At 49.9% G+C, this 21941-nt stretch overlaps 2 protein-coding genes across 2 annotated transcripts; both read right to left on the bottom strand.

Moving 5' to 3' along the window:
- Positions 1 to 6312: 6312 nt before the first annotated feature.
- LOC104608167 (ethylene-responsive transcription factor 4-like) lies at positions 6313 to 7566 on the bottom strand. The gene has a single exon (XM_010274062.3). It carries the CDS (start codon positions 7446 to 7448, stop codon positions 6720 to 6722), a length of 729 nt encoding a protein of 242 aa, XP_010272364.1. The 5' UTR covers positions 7449 to 7566; the 3' UTR covers positions 6313 to 6719.
- A 9255-nt stretch (positions 7567 to 16821) lies between these two features.
- On the bottom strand, positions 16822 to 21445 carry LOC148803835 (uncharacterized). The gene is made up of 3 exons (XM_088896734.1): positions 18016 to 21445; positions 17512 to 17941; positions 16822 to 17435 (listed from the first exon to the last, which is right to left on the bottom strand). The coding sequence occupies exons 2-3, from the start codon at positions 17515 to 17517 to the stop codon at positions 16884 to 16886; spliced, it is 558 nt and encodes a 185-aa protein (XP_088752860.1). The 5' UTR covers positions 17518 to 17941; positions 18016 to 21445; the 3' UTR covers positions 16822 to 16883.
- Positions 21446 to 21941: the final 496 nt, after the last annotated feature.

Genomic DNA, 21941 nt, shown 5'->3' with positions numbered 1-21941 from the left:
GGTCCCTATGGAAACTACAATACAAATTTTTGTTTCTTTCGTTCGGATTTCCCTTTAGGCGAGGTGGCCATTTCACGAAGGGGGCGTCCTTGATCGTCATTAGGATCTCGGTCCGCCTCGTGTTCAGTGGCGTGTAATCCGTCCGAGCTGGCAGGGGAGCTCGGAACGACTGGTTCGGTTTTGGGTCCTGGGCCGGGTTTTTTCGGTCGGCCGAGCTAGAGGGCTCGCCGTCCCTCTTTCTTTTCTCGTTTCCGCCCTCGGTTCTTTGGTTGATTTCCTCCTCCGTCCTCATGAACTTGTCCACGAGCTTGAGGAACTCGGCCATGGTCGCGGGTTGGTTAGCAACCATGTGCCACTTGAATTCCTTGTGCGTCACCCCTCTTTTTGCTGCGGCGAGCTGCACCGCGGGGTCTAACCGAGGTATCTGTAAGCATGCCTCGTTGAATCGTTTGATGTAGCCCCGTATGGGTTCTCCTTCCTTTTGGACTACTCCGAAGATGCTTTCCTCTACTCTGGGGCACCGTTTGCTGGTGACAAAGTGTGCAGTGAAGACCTGCACGAACTGAGCCCAACACTTTATCGATCCGGGGGCCAGGTTCCTGTACCAAGTGCGGGCTACCCCCTTGAGGGTGGTGGTGAAGGCCACGCACATGCATGATTCGCTGGCTCTGGCGAGGTGCATTTGGGACTGAAAAGCGTCCACGTGGTCGTTGGGGTCGAAGGAGCCGTCATACTTGTCCAGGGGCAGGAGCTTGAAATCTCTGGGCAAGGGGACTGCCAGGAGTTCTGAGAGAATTGGGGCGACTCCTACCTCGTCCGAGCTCATCTCGCCTTTGCCTCTGAGCTCGGATAGGACGCGGGTGGCAGTTCGTCGACTTCGACAGCGCCTTTGCTGCTGAGTGGGCCTTGTACTGGCGCTGCTGGCCTCCGTGTTGCCGAGCTCGATGGGCTCGGAGTGCTGGTAGTCCGCTACTGCCAGTGCGCCGAATCGGTTTTCCACTAGTGGGGACTCTGGTTTGGAGACCCGAGGTGCTGACCTCGCGAGCGAGGTTCCTGATCCGCCTGCGAGCCGCGAGGCGGGGATGACTTTTCTTTCTCTCCGGCCTGGGGACGAGGCCTGGCTGTTTGGGGGGTTCTGGGGCCTGGAGGCCTTTCCTTGGTGGAGGCGCCCATCCTGCGGAGAGGCCTTTACTGGCTTCGGGGCAGGTGGCGAGGTGGAAGTAGTGGTTGGTTCGGTGTCAGTTGGGGGAACTGCTGCTGATAGTGGAATTGGGAGAGGTTGTGCAACACTTGGTGCTGGTGAAGCTGGTGTTGCTGGAACTGCTGCATCTGGGCTTGCATTGCCCGCATGCATTGCATTAAGTCGTCCAACCGATTTTGGCTAGCTGCCAGGGGGACGGCGGTTGGTTCAGTGAAGGTAGTCTCGATGGGAAGAGGGAAGGGGATGTTTGCGGAAGGTAGGCTTACAGGTGCCACTGCTTGTGGCGTAGTCAGATTGGGGATTCCATCCACCGTGAGGGGGATGGTGAACTGCCCAACACACACCACGGGAACTTGGAGCTGTTCTCCGGTGGTGTTTGTCTCTGTGCCGCGTCCGGCGTTGCTGGATGAGGCCATGAGTAATGAGTTTTTTAGAGAAGAAGGAAAGGGTATGAACGTTTTGGAGGGAGGCTTTTTGAAGCGTTTCCCACAGACGGCGCCAATTGATGATGCACAATCTGGCCGGTCTTAGCTGTCGATGATCTTGCCTCTGAACTGAGTAACAGGGACCTGAAACGGAAGGAGAAGAGAAGCTCCGGGGAGAACCCGGCGTAAGGGCTCCGAAGCTCAAGTTAGAATCCTTCAAAGGCAAGAATAACCAGATAGCGCGAAAGTTAGCATACCTCGTTCCTGGGGGGTAGAAGCCTTTTATAACCACCTCGCGCACTCACTTCCAGGCCTCCGTCAGGTCGGGCATGATTACTTCTGAACTCTTGCCAGTTCGGGTGTCATTTCCTCTGGCCGGACAGAACCGCTACTGTTCCTTTTGTCGGAGCCGTATCTGCGGCAAGTGACGACGATTGCAGGTGGCGGTGGCAGGAAGCCGTTTGAAATGCGGCTGTCAGGCGTCAGATCCCAAATTAGTCAGGTGCGTCGCCCTTGGGTACGGACGTCCTTAGCGTCGGGTACGTTTGGCTGGCCTGGTGCTTTGGGAGTGAAGTGTTGGAGTGGTGAGCGAGGTGCCTTGAGTTCGGTTTGGAGTGTTCCGAGCTGCCACGGGTCAGCTTTGTGAGGCTTGGGGCCCAGTATAGTTCGTGCTCCTTGCAGGGAGCTCGGGTTCTCAGTAGGGAGCTCGCTCTTAATAGGGAGCTCGGACTCCCAGTAGGGAGCTTGCTCTTAACAGGGAGCTCGGGCTCCTAGTAGGGAGCTCGGATTTAGGGAGCTCAGGTTTTTAGGGAGCTCGGGCTCCTAGTACCGAGCTCGGACTTAGGGAGCTCGGGTTTTAGGGAGCTCGGACCTTTGACAGGGAGCTCGGATTTAGGGAGCTCGGGTTCTTAGGGGGCTCGGGCTCCTAGTACCGAGCTCGAACTTAGGGAGCTCGGGTTTTTAGGGAGCTCGGACCTTTGACAGGGAGCTCGCTCTTAACAAGGAGCTCGGACTAAGTACAGCGGTCTGGAGTTCGGGCTCGGTAGTGAGTTTGGACTTGCTTCCGATGTTCGCTTTGGGTGCTCTACTGTCCCGAGCTGCTTGCCTTTGCCACGTGTCGGGCGATCGCGAGGTCGGGCCAAATTTCCCCTCATCACTTCTTAACTGAAAAATGATATTTTTCAGTTTTCAATTTTCTTGCTTTTTTTTTTTGCATTCTTAGTGTTTTGTTATAATTTCAATGTTTTTTATAATCTCTGTTTTTTTTTACATTTTCTATTTTCTACAATCTATAAATTTTCTTGTATTTTTTGTTATTTATTTGTAATTTCTACGTTTTTCTATAATTTTTGGTATTTTTTGTAGAATTTTTATTTTCTGATTTTGTTTTCCAATTTCTATAGTTTTTTATAATTTAAAAATAAATTTTTATTTATTTTTTGCAATTTCTATAAATTTTATATTTTTTGTAATTTCTATGTTTTTACATATTTTATATTTGAAAATATTTTTTAAACTTTTTCTTTTTTTCATGTCTAAATAGTAATATATTAACATCCATTGATTTATTTTATACATATTTTATATTTTTCTATGAAGATTAAAATGGTAATATATTAACACTTATTAGTCTGTTTAACGTCAAGTTAGTTACATGATGAATTGTAGACATTTTGAAAGATTGTGATGAATTTAAGAGAAATGCTGAAAGCTCATTACAATTTTTTTTAAAAAATTTTCCTAAAATCTATTATCCATTTAAAAGGTCTTTGATGTAACAGAGCTTCTAACTTTGCAAGACGTATTCATATGGAAAGCCTTAAGCTATGCGTAGTGAAAAAACCCAAAAATCCCAAATGCAATTTAAATTTGAGATTAAATCCAAATGCCGCTAGGGTTGAGGGATGGAGGATGGAGGATGACCGGATGGACCATGAGCAAAATTGGGTTAATGGACCCTAGTCTCCAGCCAAACTGATTTGAAAACCCAAATTTACCCACTCAAACCTAACCATATTTACCCTTAACTCACTAACCAGATTTCTATTTTAATTGCGGATATGTATATATATATATATAATGAATCGTGATTCGTGAAGGGACACAAAAGAAAATTGAAAGAGATGGCTCATAATACAGTTAGGTCTCTCTCAATTATCCCTTTGTAGTTTGAAAGTGAGAATTACCTTTTTCTCTACCTACTCTCTCTCTCTCTCCTCTCTCTCCTTAGTTCTTAGCATATCTTTATACCACACGATCGCCATGGCCCCACAAACGCAGATTCGCTTGGTCAAGAATCGGCATGATTTGCTGTAACTTTTGGTTTGGTGTGGTTACGGTGCAAAGTGCAAACCCCTTGCTTTTATAGAAAGCAAATATAATATTATTTTATTTAAAAACAGTTGCCGTCCGCCGATAACAATGTGATTAATTAGGTGGGACCCATAAAAGGTAGGCATATCACTATTTCACTACACGTGTTTAATCCTGCATTCATCTCAGATTTTGAGTGGTCAGTGTCTCACTTCACTGGTTGGGCTACCAATACAATGACGTGAAACCTAACAGCTATAAGTCGTCCGATTTGGATTTTGATTTTGACATGAGAAGGAGCGAGTCTGAAGCCCTGAAGCAGTGCCCTACCCCATACGGATGGCCTTGCTATTTTTAGATCTATGATGCAGTCTTTTGGCCATTTTGGCGCATCACCACCGTTGGATCTTTCTCCTTATGTGCCTTGAAAGTTGAAATAGACAAACATCGACGTCGCAATCATTTTGACGGTCAGAAAAGAAGTAAAAGAATGAAAGACCCCACGTCAGTTAGAGTGTAGAAGCTTAGAACCCTTTCGATCAAGTAACTAAAATCTATGGTCCATAAGAGGTAGCCGGCGTGTGCCGTTTATCGACCGAAACCAACACCAACGATGCCTATCTGACGAAGCTATTATTAATCAACATTAGCACATGCTCCCAGTCTTCTTCTCTACCGTACCACCCGTCAATCATAAATTAGCTGGTCCACTGATCCCAGCCAGCCTGATTCTTTGAGTCGGTATGTCACTATGTCGAGCTTAAGCGGCAAACTCGCAGTCTCGCACTGATCCCGACTTGGGATCATTTCATATTTAATCGGGTCATAGATGTGTGGGACGGGTTCGGGTTGATTGAAACTGCATTGAATTTGAACCCAACCCAAAGAAAATAAAACGAAGAGGGCCGAGCTACAATGATGTATAAAGGCACTTGGGCAGTTATACTCGGGTTTACTTTAACCCGAACCCGATTAAGGATAGGACACTAGCTCTGACCCGAGGGCTATACCGTTTATATCCCTAATCCAAATTCCAAAACAAGAAGAGGAGCTAGAGACATAACTGTGGGCTATGATGTAGAGTGATGGTGTTTAAATGAGAGGTGAGGAAACAGCCACACAGGTGGCGAGAGGCTTCTTCATCACGTGTCACGTGTCGCCAGCTACGAACCGAACCGACTGAAGCTATAAACCTAATAATTAATTTAAATGTAAAAAGGAGCCTAAAAATCTACGCAAAGACGCGCCGCTACATAAAAACAGGAGAGAGGAGAGGCAGGGGCGGTCACCTCACACGCCAACAAATTCCACTTTTAAAGGCGGTGAGCCAGAAGCCGCCCACACCCGCCAAAAACTTTCCCCCCTTTTTGGCGGTTGCTTTTATTGCCCCATTTGCCCTCCCCCCCAACTCCACCTCTCGCTCACTCGAAACGTGTCACTCACATAAACCAGACCAACCCTGACCCCCCCCCCCCTCCTCTCTCTCTCAAGCTCACTGGTGGACCCCACCACCAACTCACGCCGACCAGCCGGCGTAACTGTCTGTCGCCTTCTAACACGTCACGGATCGTCAGAACTCCGTACGAACTCCACGTGCTATGATGCTTCGTGTCGTTCCTTTAGCGCTCTGGATTTTCGTGCGTGGGAGATGCATCATCATGTATGCAATGCCATGCCATGCTATCCCTATCCTGCATCCATGCATGCGTGGGACTCACCCTCCAGAGACAGACTTTGAATTTTGCGGTTAAATAAATAAATATAAATAACAAAAAGGAAAAGCGAAATCTTCTCCTTAGATTCCGACGACGAGAGGAGGGACCCACCAAAAACGGCCGCCGCGCCTCCACTTCCATGTCTCGTGTCAAAGGTGGATCCCACCTTGTCCCCTTCTGGGCTCCCCCCCGCTCACGTATCTTACTCCACGGAAAAGAAAAAGAAAAAGAAAAAAAAAAAGCAAAGCGGGACGGGAACTAAAGACTCGGGGGAGGGGCCGGCAGGAGGCAGCACAACAGACGTACTCGTGCCGCCCTGCCAAATCTCGAACCTATATACGTCGTCAACACGGAATTTATCGGGCCCCACCCCGAAGACTCGCTCGTGATCCAGTCGCGTGGGTATGCGGTTTCGCCGTCGGTGCCGTTTTGTAATAAAATTCCCCCCCCCTCTCTCTTCCTTTTTCAACTCAACCCGGTCAGTGCGATGTCCGTACTAACTTTGGCCCCACTCCCACCGCATCCGGTGGTTCCCATCTCTCCACCGGATAAGATGGAATAATGCCGGCCGCCGATAACCAGATTTTACATCTCTTCGCTTTTAATCTTTTAACAAGTCAAATAACTATTGAACTGGTAATAACTTGAATACGAATAATTGAGTAAGAAAAATAATGGATTAATTCATTGATCCATGGAAGAAACTCTTGTGAAAGAGTTGAGTTACAAAAACAGTAGCAGTTTCAGTGATGATGACAACATTTGAGAAACACAAACGATTTCTCAGTTGGAAAAATAGATTAAGGAATGAAAGGAGGAAAATGATCGGTTATGTATTTACATCGAATCTCAACGCAAGGCTCCCAGAGCGATGAACAGCTCCAACATTGATTAAACAGGCTGTGCTCTTGGCTCGCTCTCTATTTTTTTTTCGTTTTCCTTTTAGTTTTAAAAAGAACGAACTTGCTGGGTAATGAAAATAACGAGGAACTTGGAAAAATAACTAGGTGGGTCCCGATCTGAAACCGGCGAAGGCGACCTGATGATCTAAAAAATCCGGCGAGATCATGCAACCTCCGGTGGAGGAAGGTTGAGATCAAGTTCAAGGACCCCCCTCCTGGGGATAAGTTCATCATGATGGTTGAAATCAACGACGGATGACGAGTCGGAGTCGCTCTGGACCCCACCACCAGCAAAAGCGGCCTGGTACTCAGCAGCCGCGGGGTCGAACCTCAGAGGATGGTGGTGGGTCATATTCTCCGACCGAACAATCGCGTCAAAAAAGAAAAATGGATGTGCGGTCGGCAAAACCCCGGCAGCAGCAGTGGGCGACACATGGTGTTGGTGATGGAAAGGAAATCGAACAGCGAAACCAGCAGTACCACCTCCGACACCGCCACCTCCGGCACCGCGGTGTAGCAGATCAATCTCCAACGACGACGGCGCCGCGACCGGTGCCGGGGAAAACCCTTCCCGGCTGGAAGACTCGACGGTACTGCTCTGGCTCGGGCTCTGGTTGTTATTACTCTCAGACGGTAAAGGAAAGTTAGTCTTAGCCTTGGAACCCCGAAATTCCCTAGCGGCGGCATCGTAAGCCCTGGCCGCCTCTTCCGCCGTATCAAACGTTCCTAACCAGACACGACTCTTCTTCCCGGGATCTCTGATCTCAGCGGCGTAGCGCCCCCACGGTCTCTTCCTCACACCCCTGAAATGCACCTCCTTGCCGTTACTGTTACACCCAGCGTTCCCACCCTTGCCACCACCGTTACCGTTAGGTTTATCTCGAGGCGCCATATCTCCGTGCGGGTTGCGTCTGGCTCTGTCAAGACTCAAGAGTTTTTCGGTTACAGAAGAAAGAGAGAGAGAAGTGATGAGACGAGAAAAGGCGAGGTAGGGTAGGGAAGGGTGGGGGGGGAGGTGCAGGGTTTATATAGGGAGATGTGGAGGGATCGGCGAGGAAATTGAAAATATTCGGCGCAGTCAACGAGCGGTTTGACTGTCCTTGGCCGCCGCCCCCTTCCGGAGCGTGGTGGCATAATATTATTGTTGTCTGGGTTACGTGGCACGCGGCTTGTCGAGACACGAGGCGAGCGGCAGACCAGGCGGCATTGCTTAACGGCCGTTAGGACGGTTAATGGTGTGCTTCTGCCTTGTGGTACTTTCCGACGGAATCAATGACGGCCGTGTCGGCATATTTCCGCTTTCCCGCCGTGTGACTTGGATCGGCTGCGATCCTGCCTTACTACTTCACCCACATCCCAACCCCGCTTGAACCGCTCCCTTGGACCGACAGTTAATGCCTTGGACCATTAAGTCAAGACACGTGTATCCACTGCCCTTTCCGCTAAACGTAGGCAAGAGGAAATCCGATATAATCCGACCCATCATCGTCAAGTCCTTTCTGATAGCCGCGGTTGGTCCTGAAATTACGATCGTGTCCTGACTCTGATTAATTAATTGTAATTACAAACGGTAAGTATGTATGATGTATCCAGATTTCCCGCAGAGAAAGCAGCAGAATTAACGTGAAGTAGATAATTGAATAATGTATGGGAAGAAAGAAAGAAAGCAGAAACCGTCCAAGAGTTTTCAGTTTTCGGATAGAAAATTTGGGGGGACCCACCACCGTTTGGGTAGGACTTAGGAGGTAGGAGAGAGAGATGCTTTGGAGTAGGGACCGGCGTTCATAAGGAGAAAGCCTCAGCATCTGGGAGATAAGAAGGTGGACCGTTGCTAGGGTCTACTTGAAATGTACGTTTCGTTTAGGAAATAGCAACTGTTTGTTTTGGGGACACAAAAGTACGGCCTGTGATTTCATTCACAGCTTCAGCTTCACCGAGAACTGCCGCCATACATGATACATGCGCGTCTGATAAATGAACGTCACTCCCGCTCCGCTCCAACGAGCAGCACTGGTGGCACTTTAACGGTTTAAGCAACCAACCCCATGGATGCCTGGATGTGTTGCCTTGGCTTTTCTACGACTCTTCATGCCAACGCCCAAAGGATCGGGATCGGGATCGGGATCGGGATCGGGTTCGATGGGGCCGGATCAACCCGACACGCTCTATCCCATGTGTATTCAGATCGGATTTAGGTGTAATCCGTATCCAGTAATAATACAGAAAGCTTAAAGAATCTTAAAAAACCAATTATTTTTAATTTGCAGTATTATTATACATGTAAAAAATGTATATTAATATTAAATAATTAATTTATTAATTAAAAATTTTGTATAATGTATAAATATCTATATGTCTATGCTTTATATATGTTGCATGCATATAAAATAATAATTTTCATCGGATTTAGATTTTAATAGAATTAGATGGGGTTAAGTTTGCATTCGATTTGATTGTTAATCCAATACAAATTCTAACACATGATATTCAATTAAGTATCATATGATTATTTGGGGAATCAGTTGATCGATTGTGAATGGGTCGGGTATAACATGAACCCGACAAAAATGATCCGACACTAACCGATGGGGCCGGGTTAGTGCGTGTGAATGTGATGTACATATTTGGTAAAAGCGTGTGAGGATAGAAGTTGGCCAAAAAACGCAAGGACACGTGGCTGGTGTAGAAAAAGCGTGGGGAACAACCGAACAAATCATTTATTAAGGGGTTACACGTCGGAGCTGTACACTTCCGGCAGCAGGGACGACGGGTATTCACATCACAGCCACTAGCTTTAATTCATGGCGGTGCTGGTACAGCGAGAGAAACTGTACTAACAACTACCGCCCATGAAACAGAGTAACAGACAGAACTCCTTCACAGAGGGGCCAGGGCGAGGGAGTAACGTTGGATAAGACTAATCATCCATCATAAACATAAAATTAGAAAGATCGGAATTAATTTTTCTGTTTCACATGAAGCTTGGACCGGTTCTTGAACGAGTGGTCAAAGTCTTCTTCATTGAAATCCATTCAATTCTCTTATTTAAGTCAAGAATTGAGCGAGTTATTAAGTTGATTTTGAGGGGGGATGAATTTCTTGTGCCTCTGACCGAGTAAGATCAGATATAACTCACGATTTTTTTTTTAAGTCCTATACTTTGGAAATTGTTGTTTAACAAACGGTCTGTAGAAATTATTATTGATGAAGGAAGATTTTGCCCGACCTTGCAAATCACGCCATGTGGCAAAAAACAAGTAAGCTCAGCATTTAAGACGGTGCACCGAGGGTACAAACGTCAAAGGGAAAAGACCAGCGATTCGAACTCCTTACTTGCAGCTCGAACTCCCTACAAGGAGCCCGAACTCCTAACTCCTTACTTAGAGCCCGAACTCCTTACTTAGAGCTCAAACTCCCTACGAGGAGCCAGAACTCCCTGCAAGGTGCCCGAACTCCTTACTTAGAGCTCGAACTCCCTACGAGGAGCCCGAACTCCCTGCAAGGTGCCCGAACTCCCTACGAGGAGCCCGAACTCTCCCTTTGGCCCCGAGTCACACAAAGTAGAGACCCGAACTGGCCCATCTTATGACAGTTCGGGGCCCCCCTTATCCGAACTCAAGACTTCGCCTCACGCACCGCTCCAGGTACTTCACTTCCAGAGCATTGAACTGGACAAACTACACCATACCTGACACCGAAGGAGTCCGTATCCAGGGGCGGCACACCTGACTAACTTGGGATCTGACGCTTGACGGCCGCATTTCAAACGGCCACCTGCCACCGTCACCTGTCACCACTTCCTCCAGTTACAGAGACGGCTTCGACAAAAAGAGCAGTGACGGTTCTGCCCTAGCAGAGGCGATGACGCCCGAACTGGTAGAAGCACGGAAATACTCATTCCCGACCTGACAGGAGTCTAGGAGTGAGTGCGCGAGGTGGTTATAAAAGGCTCTCCACCCCCAAAGAGGAGGTATGCAAACTTTGCGCTATCTGGTTTTATCTTGCCTTTGAAGGATTCTAACTTAAGCTTCGGAGCCTTTACACCAGGTTCTCCCCAAAGCTTCCTCATCTCCTCCGTTTCAGGTTCCCTGCTACTCAGTTCAGAGGCAAGGTCGTTGACAGCTAGGACCGGCTGGATTGCGCAGCATCAATTGGCGCCGTCTGTGAGAACGCTTCAAAAAGCCTCCCTCCAAACTCTCACAACCCCCTTTTCTTCTTCAAAAAACCCAACACTCATGGTCTCTTCCAGCAACGCCGGACGCGGCACGGAGACAAACACCACCGGGGAACAACTTCAAGTTCCCGTGGTGTGCGTTGGACAGTTCACCATCCCCCTTTCGGTGGATGGAATCCCCAGCTTGAATGCGCCACAAGCAGTGGCGCCCGTAAACCTTCCTGCCACAAGCATCCCCTTTCCTCCCCCTATTGAGACAACCTTTATTGAACCGACTGCCGTCCCCTAGCAGCCAGCCAAAACTAGTTGGACGACCTGATGCAGTGCATGCGGGCAATGCAAGCCCAAATGCAACAGTTCCAACAACACCAACTTCACCAGCACCAAGTGCTGCACAACATCTCCCAGTATCACTATCAACAGCAGTTCCCCCAACTGCCACTGAACCAACCACTACTTCCACCTTGCCACCCTGCTCTGAAGCCGGTCAAGGCCTCCCCGCAGGATGGACGCCCCCACCAAGGAAAGGCCTCCAGGCCCCAGAACACCCCTAACAGCTAGGCCTCGTCCCTAGGCCAAAGAGAGAAAAAAATCATCCCCGCCTCGTAGCTCGCAGGCGGGTCGGGAACCTCGCCCGCAAGATCGGCACCTCGGCGCTCCAAGCCCGAGTTCCCACTCACGGAAAACCGATTCGGCGCGCTGGCAGCAACAGACTACCAGCATTCCGGGCCCATCGAGCTCGGCAACACGGAGGCCAGCAGCGCCAATACAAGGCCCACTCAACAACGAAGGCGCCGGCGAAGTCGCCGAACCGCCACCCGTGTCCTGTCAGAGCTCAGAGGCAAAGAAGAGACGAGCTCGGACGAGGTAGGAGCTGCCCCGATTCTCTCAATTCCTTCCCCCCTCGCATCAGAACTCCTGGCGGTCCCCTTGCCCAGAGATTTCAAGCTCCCACCTCTGGACAAGTATGACGGGTCCTTTGACCCCAACGACCACGTTGACGCTTTCCAGTCCCAAATGCACCTCGCCAGGGCCAGCGAATCGTGCATGTGCGTGGCCTTCACCACCACCCTCAGGGGGGTAGCCCGCACTTGGTACAGGAACCTGGCCCCCGGGTCGATAAAGTGCTGGGATCAGTTCGTGCAGGTCTTCACTGCACACTTTGTCACCAGCAAACGGTGCCCCAGAACAGAGGAAAGCATCTTCGGAGTAGTCCAAAGGGAAGGAGAATCCATACGGGGCTACATCAAGCGATTCAATGAAGCATGCTTGCAGATACCGCGGTTGGACCCCGCGGTGCAGCTCGCGGCGGCAAAAAGAGGAGTAACGCACAAAAAATTCAAGTGGCACATGGTAGCTAACCAGCCTGCAACCGTGGCCGAATTCCTCAAGCTCGCAGACAAGTTCATGAGGACAGAGGAAGAAATCAACCAACGAACCGAAGGCGGGAACGAGAAAAGAAAGAGGGAAGGCGAGCCCTCCAACCCAGTCGACAGGAAAAACCCGGCCCGGGAGCCGAAGCCGAACCACTCGTTCCGAGCTCCCCTAGCAGTTCGGACGGATTACACGCCGTTAAACACAAGGCGGACCGAGATCTTAATGACGATCAAGGACGCCCCATACGTGAAGTGGGCACCTCGCCTAAAGGGAAATCCAAACGAGAGAAATAAGAATTTGTATTGTAGTTTCCATAGAGACCACGATCATAGTACCAAGTAGTGTAATAATCTCCGGGACGAGATAAAGGGACTCATCCATCGCGGATACTTAAGAAATTTTGTACAACACAACAATAATAACAATAAGGCAGGTCGGCAAGGGGAGCACGAGAAGGATGCCCCCGAATCTAGCAGCAGACCTGCCGAACCGTTGCAGCGACAGCCTCCGGAAGAGAGGCTAGTTCGGGGAACCATCCATGTAATTGTGGGAGGTTCGGTGGTAGCAGGATGTACCTCAGCAACAGCCCGGACTTCAGCTCGCGAAGCGGCCCTCGAGGAACGGAACCCCCCAAAGAGACCAAAGACCGAAGAACCAATCTTCTTCACGGAGGACGATGCACGAGGGTTCCACTACCCCCACGATGACGCGCTTGTCATTAAACTAAGGATCAGCGACTTCGAGGTCAGACGCGTACTCGTAGATTTGGGCAGCTCAGCAGACATCCTCTTTAAATCAGCATTTGACCAGCTACAATTACAGAGGAGCGAACTGAAGCCCGCGAACACTCTCCTGGTGGGTTTCAGCGGAGAGGAAGTCAGGCCCCTCAGAAAAATAACAGTACCTATGGAAGTCGGCACATGGCCTTGTGCGGTCAGACTCAACCATGATTTCCTGGTGGTCGCGACCCCATCCCCATACAATGCCATAATAGGGCGGCCGATCACGCATATCCTACGAGCGGTGGTCTCCACCTACTATTTGGTCATGAAGTTCCCTACGGACTTCGGTGTGGGGGTAGCGTGGGGTGACCAGCTCGAGTCCCGCAAGTGTTATGTTGCCGCCCTGAAGGGAAAAACCAAGGCAGCCGACGACCTCGAACTGGAGCGGCCTGCGGAGCAAGGCGAGGAACGAGCTTCGCCCATAGAGGAAACAGTCGCAATCCCAACTTCGGCTACGGACCCAGCTCGCACACTCCAGATCGGTGCTTCCATCGAGGAACCCCTACGAACCGAACTGGTGAGTTTTTTACTTCAAAATTTAGATATTTTTGCGTGGTCCGTGGCCGATATGCCCGGTATTGACCCTGGCCTTATAACTCACAAACTTAACACTGACCCTGTAGTCAGACCCGTTAGATAGAAGAAACGCAACCTAGCCCCAGAACGCTGGAGGGTGGTCGACGAGGAGGTCGAGAAGCTCCTCGCAGCAGACTTCATAAGGGAAGTGCATTACCCGAGCTGGGTGGCCAACCCTGTGTTGGTAAAAAAAGCGAATGGCAAGTGGCGCATGTGCGTCAACTACACCGACCTGAACCGAGCTTGCCCGAAAGATTGCTTCCCCCTCCCCAGAATTGACCGCCTAGTGGACGCGACCTCGGGACATGAGTTGCTAAGCTTCCTAGATGCCTACTCAGGCTATAACCAAATCCGGATGGACTAGTCCGATGAGGAAAAAACCAGCTTCATAACCGAGTTCGGCCTGTACTGTTACAAGGTCATGCCCTTCGGATTAAAAAATGTCGGGGCGACCTTCCAAAGACTTGTAAATAGGCTGTTTCGGCCCCTGATTGGCACGAAGATAGAGTGTTATGTAGACGACATGGTCGTCAAGACACAGTTTTCACAAGAATTAATACAAGACTTAGATTCTGTCTTCCAAATCCTACGTCAGTTTAGCATGAAATTGAACCCTAACAAATGTGTCTTTGGCATCACCTCGGGCAAATTCCTAGGCTACATTGTCAATCGGCGTAGTATTGAGGCCAACCCGGACAAGATAAAAGCCATTCTAGATATGAGACCACATCGGAAAGTAAAAGAAGTTCAGAGGCTAAACGGCCGCATAGCCGCTCTAAGCCGCTTCATGTCCAAATCAGTAGACCGCTGTCTACCTTTCTTCAAAGCAATCAAAGGCAAAGGGTTCGAGTGGACCCAAGACTGCCAGCTCGCGTTTGACGAGCTAAAAGGTTACCTCGCTAGTGTGCCAACCTTAGCCCGGCCCGAGGAGGGCGAGGTCTTAGAACTGTACCTCTCGGCAAGCGACGAGGTGGTCAGTTCGGTACTAATAAAAGAAACAGACTGGGTCCAGCAACCCATATATTATGTTAGTAAAATTTTGCAGGGAGCAGAGATAAGGTACCCGCAGATAGAAAAGCTAGCATACGCACTGGTGATAGCAGCTCGTAAACTCTGCCCGTACTTCCAAGCTCACACCGTCGTCGTCCTGACCGACAAACCTCAGAGACAAGTTTTACTCAAACCCGAGGTTTCCGGTCGACTGACGAAATGGGCCATCGAACTCAGCGAGTACGACCTCCAGTACAAGCCAAGAACTGCTATTAAGGCCCAAGGTTTAACAGATTTTATCGCCGAATGCACGTTTAGCCTCGAAGCCCCTGAGCCGGTCGAACCCGAGATCCCCAGCTCGGGTGAGCTCGGAGCTCCCAAACCAATAGAGTCTGAACCCCGTGAAGTAGCAGCCAGTGTAGCATCTCTCCTGGTTAGACCAAACGCGAACTGGGATGAGGAGCCCTAGATCCTTCATGTAGATGGCTCCTCGAACCAGCAGGGCAGCGGAGCTGGAATAGTGCTACGCGGCTCGAGTAGAATAAAGTTGGAATACGCACTACGCTTTGAGTTCGCGGCATCCAACAACGAGGCGGAGTATGAGGCACTGATAGCCGGGTTGAACCTAGCGCACAAGGTCGGAGCAAAGCACGTAGTTATTTGTAGTGATTCCCAGCTCGTGGTCAACCAAGTTACAGGAGAGTACGAAGCACGCGAGCTCACTATGATTGCATACTTGGCAAAAGTAAAGGAGGCTCTGCTCAACTTCTAGTCACACTTCATTTAGCAAATCCCGAGGTCAGAGAACACTGAGGCCGACACCCTGTCCCGACTAGCCAGCATGAGCCACAACGCCATGAAAACCGTGTACATAGAGGACTTACCTCGGCCTAGCATTCTCGGTGGGGCAGAAGAGGTCGCTCCCGTCTCTGAAGCAGAGCCGAGCTGGATCGACCCACTCGCGAGCTTCCTGCTAGATGGAACCCTCCCTGCGGACCGCAATGCAGCCAAGAGGGTACAGTGCCAGGCAGCCAAATACGTCATGATAGACGAACGGTTGTACCGACGATCCTACACGCTCCCCTATCTGCGATGCTTGCCCCAGCCGAAGCCGAGCTGGTACTCCACGACATCCATGAAGGCTTGTGCGGCGGACACCTGGGGGGTAGAGCCCTCATTCAAAAGGCACTTCGACAAGGATACTACTGGCCAACAATGAAGACAGAGGCCGTCGAGCTCATCAGAAAATGCGACAAGTGTCAGAAGCATGCCAATATCCACCATCAGCCTGCTGCCGACCTCAAGTACCTCACCAGTCCATGGCCCTTCGCCCAATGGGGCATCGACCTTCTGGGGCCATTCCCACCAGCGACAGGCGGGAGAAAATTCCTAGTGGTGGCAGTAGATTACTTCACAAAGTGGATAGAAGCTGAACCACTGGCAACAGTTACAGCCCGAAACATACAAAACTTCTTTTGGAAGAACATAGTATGTCGCTTCGGGCTACCTCGGGTACTGATCTCCGACAACGGCAAACAGTTCGAGGATATCAAGTTCCAAGAATGGTGCCAAAGTATGGGAATTAGTCAGAACTTCACGTCGGTCGCACACTCGCAGGCAAATGGCCAGAAGTAATGAACAGAGTCATCCTCCACGGACTGAAAGCACGACTAGACCGAGCTAAGGGTTTGTGGGCGGACGAGCTACCAAGTGTTCTATGGGCTCACCAAACCACGGAAAAAAACCGCCACAGGAGAGACCCCCTTTAACCTCACCTACGGCACCGAGGCGGTAATCTCGGCTGAAATCGAAGTACCTACGCTGCGACTAGAAGCATACGACGAGCAGACAAACGAAGATGAGTTACGCACCAACCTCGACCTACTGGACGAGGTGAGAGACCTCGCGCACATCCGAACTGCAGCCTACCAGCAAAAGATAGCTCGGTACTATAACGCCAGAGTAAAGAAGAGGAAATTCCGCGTCGACGACCTGGTTCTCCGTAAGGTCATGGTACCCGAACCTGGCGTAGGAAAACTCGGACCAAATTGGGAAGGACCCTACAGAGTAAAGAAAGCACTCGGGGGGCATACGAGCTCGAAACCCTAGAGGGAAAACAAGTACCCCGAGCATGGAACATTGTCAACCTAAGGCGATACTACCTATAGACTGCCAAGCAAAGTGGATAAAATCACCACCAAAGCCTACGGGCTAGGATGCTGAGCTAACGAAGGAACCTCGACACAAGCAAGCAAAGAAAACAGGCCGCGCGAGTGCGGTAACCCGGGCAGAAAACAGACCGGACGTATAGTTAGTTCGGCAAATACGTTTAGTTCGGCAAATATGCTCAGTTCGGGAGAAAGAATAACCAGCACTTAAACAAAAGTCATTTCATTTCAAAAGTAGGGTAGTACAAAAAAAAAAAAATTTACAAGCCCGGAGCTATTTCTTCATCATCAGAAGGCACTTCGACAAAACCTGAAGGCCCCGCCTCGCCCTCGGAGTCTGGCTCGGCATCAGCAGCATTAGCCATCTCCTGAGTTATGCGCGAAGTGGATATGGCGCTAACATCGAGCTCGGGGTACGTGTTCTGGATCATCCACCGGCTTAGTTTAAAACCCCTCCTATATGAATCCACCATCAGATCATCAAAACCCGGTGAAGCGATACACTCATCGACGGCCTTCTTCTTGGCATCTTCGATACCTTGAGAAAAGATCTGTGTCCTCTCCCTGGTGTCCTTTTGAAGATACTCGACCTGATGCTGCAAGTCCAGTCTCAAGTCCGCCATGTGCTTCACCACCACTCCTATGGCCTCGACATCTCTCTGAGACCTCGCTTGCCTGATCCGGAAAAAACGAGCAGACTCTTCAGCAGCACGAGCAGCCTCCTCGGCAGCACGACGAGCCTCTTCGGCAGCTCGCGCCTGCCTCGAGCTCCTCTCCACCTGAGCCGCCAAGGCGTGAATAGAAGAATTCACCTACCAAAAGAGACCGAATGATCAAAAGAACCAACAAAACAAAAGCCAAAGAGCTCTAAAAAAGGAGAACACTTACCACCATGGCATGGTAACGGCACGGCAGGCCACTTGATGCAGAGGGAGATCGGTCCACGCCGCGATCTCCTCGGGGAAGATAGCCTCTTTACTCTTTTGAAGAGCATGGGTCGGCGTCAACACACTCCTGAAATCCCCCGGGGCCCCCGAGCCCGAGGGCCCAGCTCGCGTATGAGCAGACCCGGAGTAAGTAGGAGCACCGGAGTATGTAGGAGCCCCTGTGTATGTAGTCTCAACATAAGGGCCCCCTGCCGGCTCCTGCATCGGAGGGACCATCTTGGGCTCCCTGGGCGGATCTTCTGGCTGGTAGCCTGGCACCTCGGGCTTCGCATCCTGAGGCGTCTCGGCGCGAGTTCGCTTGGCAACTCGCTTTCTCCTCTTCATACCTTGAAACAAGTGCCCACCCTGGGTCCCTCGCAAATCCATCACACCTGCGAAAAGAAGTTCGCCATCAGTAAAAAGCAAGAAAGACAGCAAGATAAAAGTCTCTAAGTGAAGAACCTACCCGAGCTCAGGCCGGCCGCAATGAGCTTGGCCTCCGTCAGATACTGTTGACACTTCAGCCCAAGCCGCGCTCATTGCCAGAGGCCCTTCGCCGTCTCCTTGTCAAACGTGACCCCAGAGTCAGGAGCGGCCACTCCCCACCCGGTCTGAAAAGGCTACCCCAGCACACTTCGCACCCTGAAATAGTCCCGCTTCCATGCTGGGACCTTGTTGGGAAGCTCGTGTAAAAGCTTAAAGCCCGGGCGAGGAGACAGGTAGTAAGCCCGCCTACGCCCGGGGAGGGGATCCGCTTGCTTCTTAAGCATCAAGATTGAAGAAAAAATCTCCAAGTCTAACGGAAAGCTCTCGTCGCAGAATAAGGAGATTGTCCCCACCAAGTTTCGAATGGAATTCGGGTGAAGCTGGCCGACCGTCACGCCGAAGTGGTTCAAGACTTCGACAAAGAGGGGATGGAAAGGCAATCGCAGCCCCATGGCGAGCTGCTCCCGGAATATCACGATCTCATCAGGACCGTGTTCCCAAGGAAAGCTACCCGAAGGTATGAAATAAGCATACTCCCCGGGCAAGTTATAGTAAGTAATGAGGGATTGGAGCCCCTCGGGCGTCATGGTCGAAGGGCCGAACTTGTGTAACATCCAACCCCGACGAGAGGTGGACACCAAACTACCCGAAGCGCCACGACCTACGAGCTCGAACTCTTCCTCGAGCTCTACCTCCGGCTCGCTAGGGCTATCGGGGGATGCAACTTGGTTCGTAGAACCTGCATCAGACCTGCTGAAAGGACTATCTGAGCCATGCGAGCTAGACATCGGGAGTGATGAGATCCAGGAAAGTACTCACCCGGACAAAAGCTGTAGATTACAGGAGCTCGAACGAACGGAAGACCTTGAGCGTGAACTGAAAAAAAACCTGGACGCGAATTGGATGCGAGCTGAAACTCAGACGTGAGCTCGAGAGAAATACAGAAGTGACAACAATTGGGGTCCCCCCCCCGCTATTTGTGCTCATAGTGACCGAAAGGCAATGGCTTAGATCAAAGCCAATTCGACGGCCTACGACCGCACTGACCGCACGTCCCCCGAGACCGAGACGTGATTGGCGCACGTCTTTCTGAAACTGACAGCACCGGCGCACATCTTTTCGAAACTGACGGAACGCCAGCGCATGTCTCCTCAAAAAAACGGCAGCGCATGTCTCCAAGTGGCACGCCTTTTTTTTTGAAATTTCGAAATAACGCGCGCGCCGCCGCCACATCTATCAGCGTTTAGACAGGCCGGCGCGCTTCCCGCCTAAATGGATGCTCGAAGAAGCCCAAGAAACCTTAACAATGCACCTCGCGCCAGTAGAACCAAGATTCAAAATGCAGGACAAATCTACCTGACACCTTGCGAGCTCCCCACGCCAGGGCAAGACCCTTAGCACGAGGAGTGGGGGGCAATTGATGAAGGAAGATTTGGCCCGACCTCGCAAATCACACCATGTGGCAAAAAACAAGTAAGCTCAGCACTTAAGACAGCACACCGAGGGTACAAACGCCAAAGGGAAGAGACCAGCGGTTCGAACTCCCTACAAGGAGCCCGAACTAGGTGCTCGAACTCCTTACTTAGAGCCCGAACTAGGTGCCCGAACTCCTTACTTAGAGCTCGAACTCCCTACGAGGAGCCCGAACTCCCTACAAGGTGCCCGAACTCCCTACGAGGAGCCAGAACTCCCTGCAAGGTGCCCGAACTCCTTACTTAGAGCTCGAACTCCCTACGAGGAGCCTGAACTCCCTGCAAGGTGCCCGAACTCCCTACGAGGAGCCCGAACTCTCTACGAGGAGCCCGAACTCTCCCTTTGGCCCCGAGTCACACAAAGCAGAGACCCGAACTGGCCCGTCTTATGACAGTTCGGGGCCCCCCTTATCCGAACTCAAGACTTCGCCTCACGCACCGCTCCAGGTACTTCGCTTCCGGAGCATTGAACTGGACGAACTATACCGTACCTGATACTGAAGGAGTCCGTATCCAGGGGCGGCGCACCTGACTAACTTGGGATCTGACGCTTGACGGCCGCATTTCAAACGGCCACATGCCACCGTCACTTGTCACCACTGCCTCCAGTTACAGAGACGGCTCCGACAAAAAGAGCAGTGACGGTTCTACCCCAACAGAGGCGATGACGCCCGAACTGGCAGAAGCACGGAAATACTCATTCCCGACCTGACAGGAGTCTAGGAGTGAGTGCGCGAGGTGGTTATAAAAGGATCTCCACCCCCAAAGATGAGGTATGCAAACTTTGTGCTATCTGGTTTTATCTTGCCTTTGAAGGATTCTAACTTAAGCTTCGGAGCCTTTACACCGGGTTCTCCCTGGAGCTTCCTCATCTCCTCCGTTTCAGGTTCCCTGCTACTCAGTTCAGAGGCAAGGTCGTTGACAGCTAGAACCGGCCGGATTGCGCATCATCAATTATTAACTAGAAAAAGTCTGCCTTACTTAGATAGTTGACTCTTTAATAGGCCACCTTAACCTCTAGGTGGCAGATCAAATGGTCCAGAAAAAAACTGGAAATTTGCCAATATATTTTATTGTTTTTTATGATGGGTAAAAGGCTATGCATCCCGGATTTCCTACTAACTCAGTGACACGGTGATAGGTGTTCCATCATCGTATGGCCTCTTATCACGTGCAACAATTTCAACCTGAGAATCTACTTTCATCACCTTCCACCTTGATACGAAAATATAACAGCGGCAACCAGAACTCATTTCCCTTTAGAGTCCCCCTTCTCTCATCCCCTCTGTCGTTCTCTTTCTCTCCCTCTTCCCTCTCGTTCTTCCTTTTTCTTTCTCTTTAGCTACTGTTTATCGTCTTTTCCACGAAAATAGAGAATTCACAGCAATGGTATTCTCTCGAAGTAGGAGATTCAGACTGAGATTGGTGACACGTCTGAAAACGTTAAAATTGAAAGTTTTGAGGTTTGGGAAGAATATGAACAAAACCAGAGAGAGGAGACTATCTAGAACTTGTCGTGTAGATGATGAAATCGACCTTTTTTAATTAGTCTTTTATCTTCACAACCCGCATGCCATACCAGAGAAATGCAGAGGATAATGGCAAAATAGATGTAAAGAAACGAGAGAAGATAAGCGAAAAAGAAGCAAAAAAATAAAAAAAAAGGTTGCAAGTTGGGTTGGGATTTACTTGATTTATGCTCTGCCTGATATTAGATGCTACAACATGGGATGGCAATATTCGTCGTTCAAAGTTGAGTGGAGTGTGATTTCAATCGGGGAAAGCTATTGCCAGTTCTGCTCAACTAATAGAAGAAGTAGGACCGCAGAGCATTGGAGGATAACTGTGGGAACTTGAAAATAACGAAGAAAAAAGTAACAACTAGAAGGGAAGACACAAAGGTAGTTAAAGAAGACGATGAATAGTAGTTAAAGAGAAAGAAAAAGGAAGAACAAGAGGGAAGAGGGAGAGAGAACGACAGAAGGGAGAGAAAGTGGAAGGCGATGAAAGTGAATTCTTGGGTGAAAATTGTTACACGTAATAAGAGATCACATGAAGATAGGACAACAGCCACCGTATCATTGAGTTAATAGGAAGGGAAGCATAATGTTTTTAGTAGGGAAATCCAAACTGAAGGCCATGACCCAATGTTGGTCCCAATTGTCTGGGATTTCACATTCAAACCCGCGTTCTCATGCTTCACAGCCCAAAATTATTATTTTTTGATGAATCCACCAAAAAATATCTCTAAATATGGCATTCAATCCCCAAATTTCTGTATATATTTTTTGCCAAAGTATCAAAGTTTATTTTGATAGTTGAATTGTTGGGTGGAACCGTGGAAGTTGGTTGGAGGAAGAGAGCCATTTGCCGCGGAAGTAATGTAGGTTTGGAATCTTGGCTACACTAATTTTGAGACATGGTCCACTTGAAA

This window comes from Nelumbo nucifera, chromosome 1 (genome assembly GCF_055504915.1).
Source record: "Nelumbo nucifera cultivar China Antique chromosome 1, China Antique-T2T, whole genome shotgun sequence".
NCBI classification, from domain to species: domain Eukaryota; kingdom Viridiplantae; phylum Streptophyta; class Magnoliopsida; order Proteales; family Nelumbonaceae; genus Nelumbo; species Nelumbo nucifera.
Note: the sequence above shows the minus strand (reverse complement) of the source record. Positions and strands in the feature narration are given on the sequence as shown.

Excerpts from the sequence above, each read along its gene's own strand:
- LOC104608167 (XM_010274062.3), bottom strand. The coding sequence starts at position 7,448 with ATGGCGCCTCGAGATAAACCTAACGGTAACGGTGGTGGCAAGGGTGGG.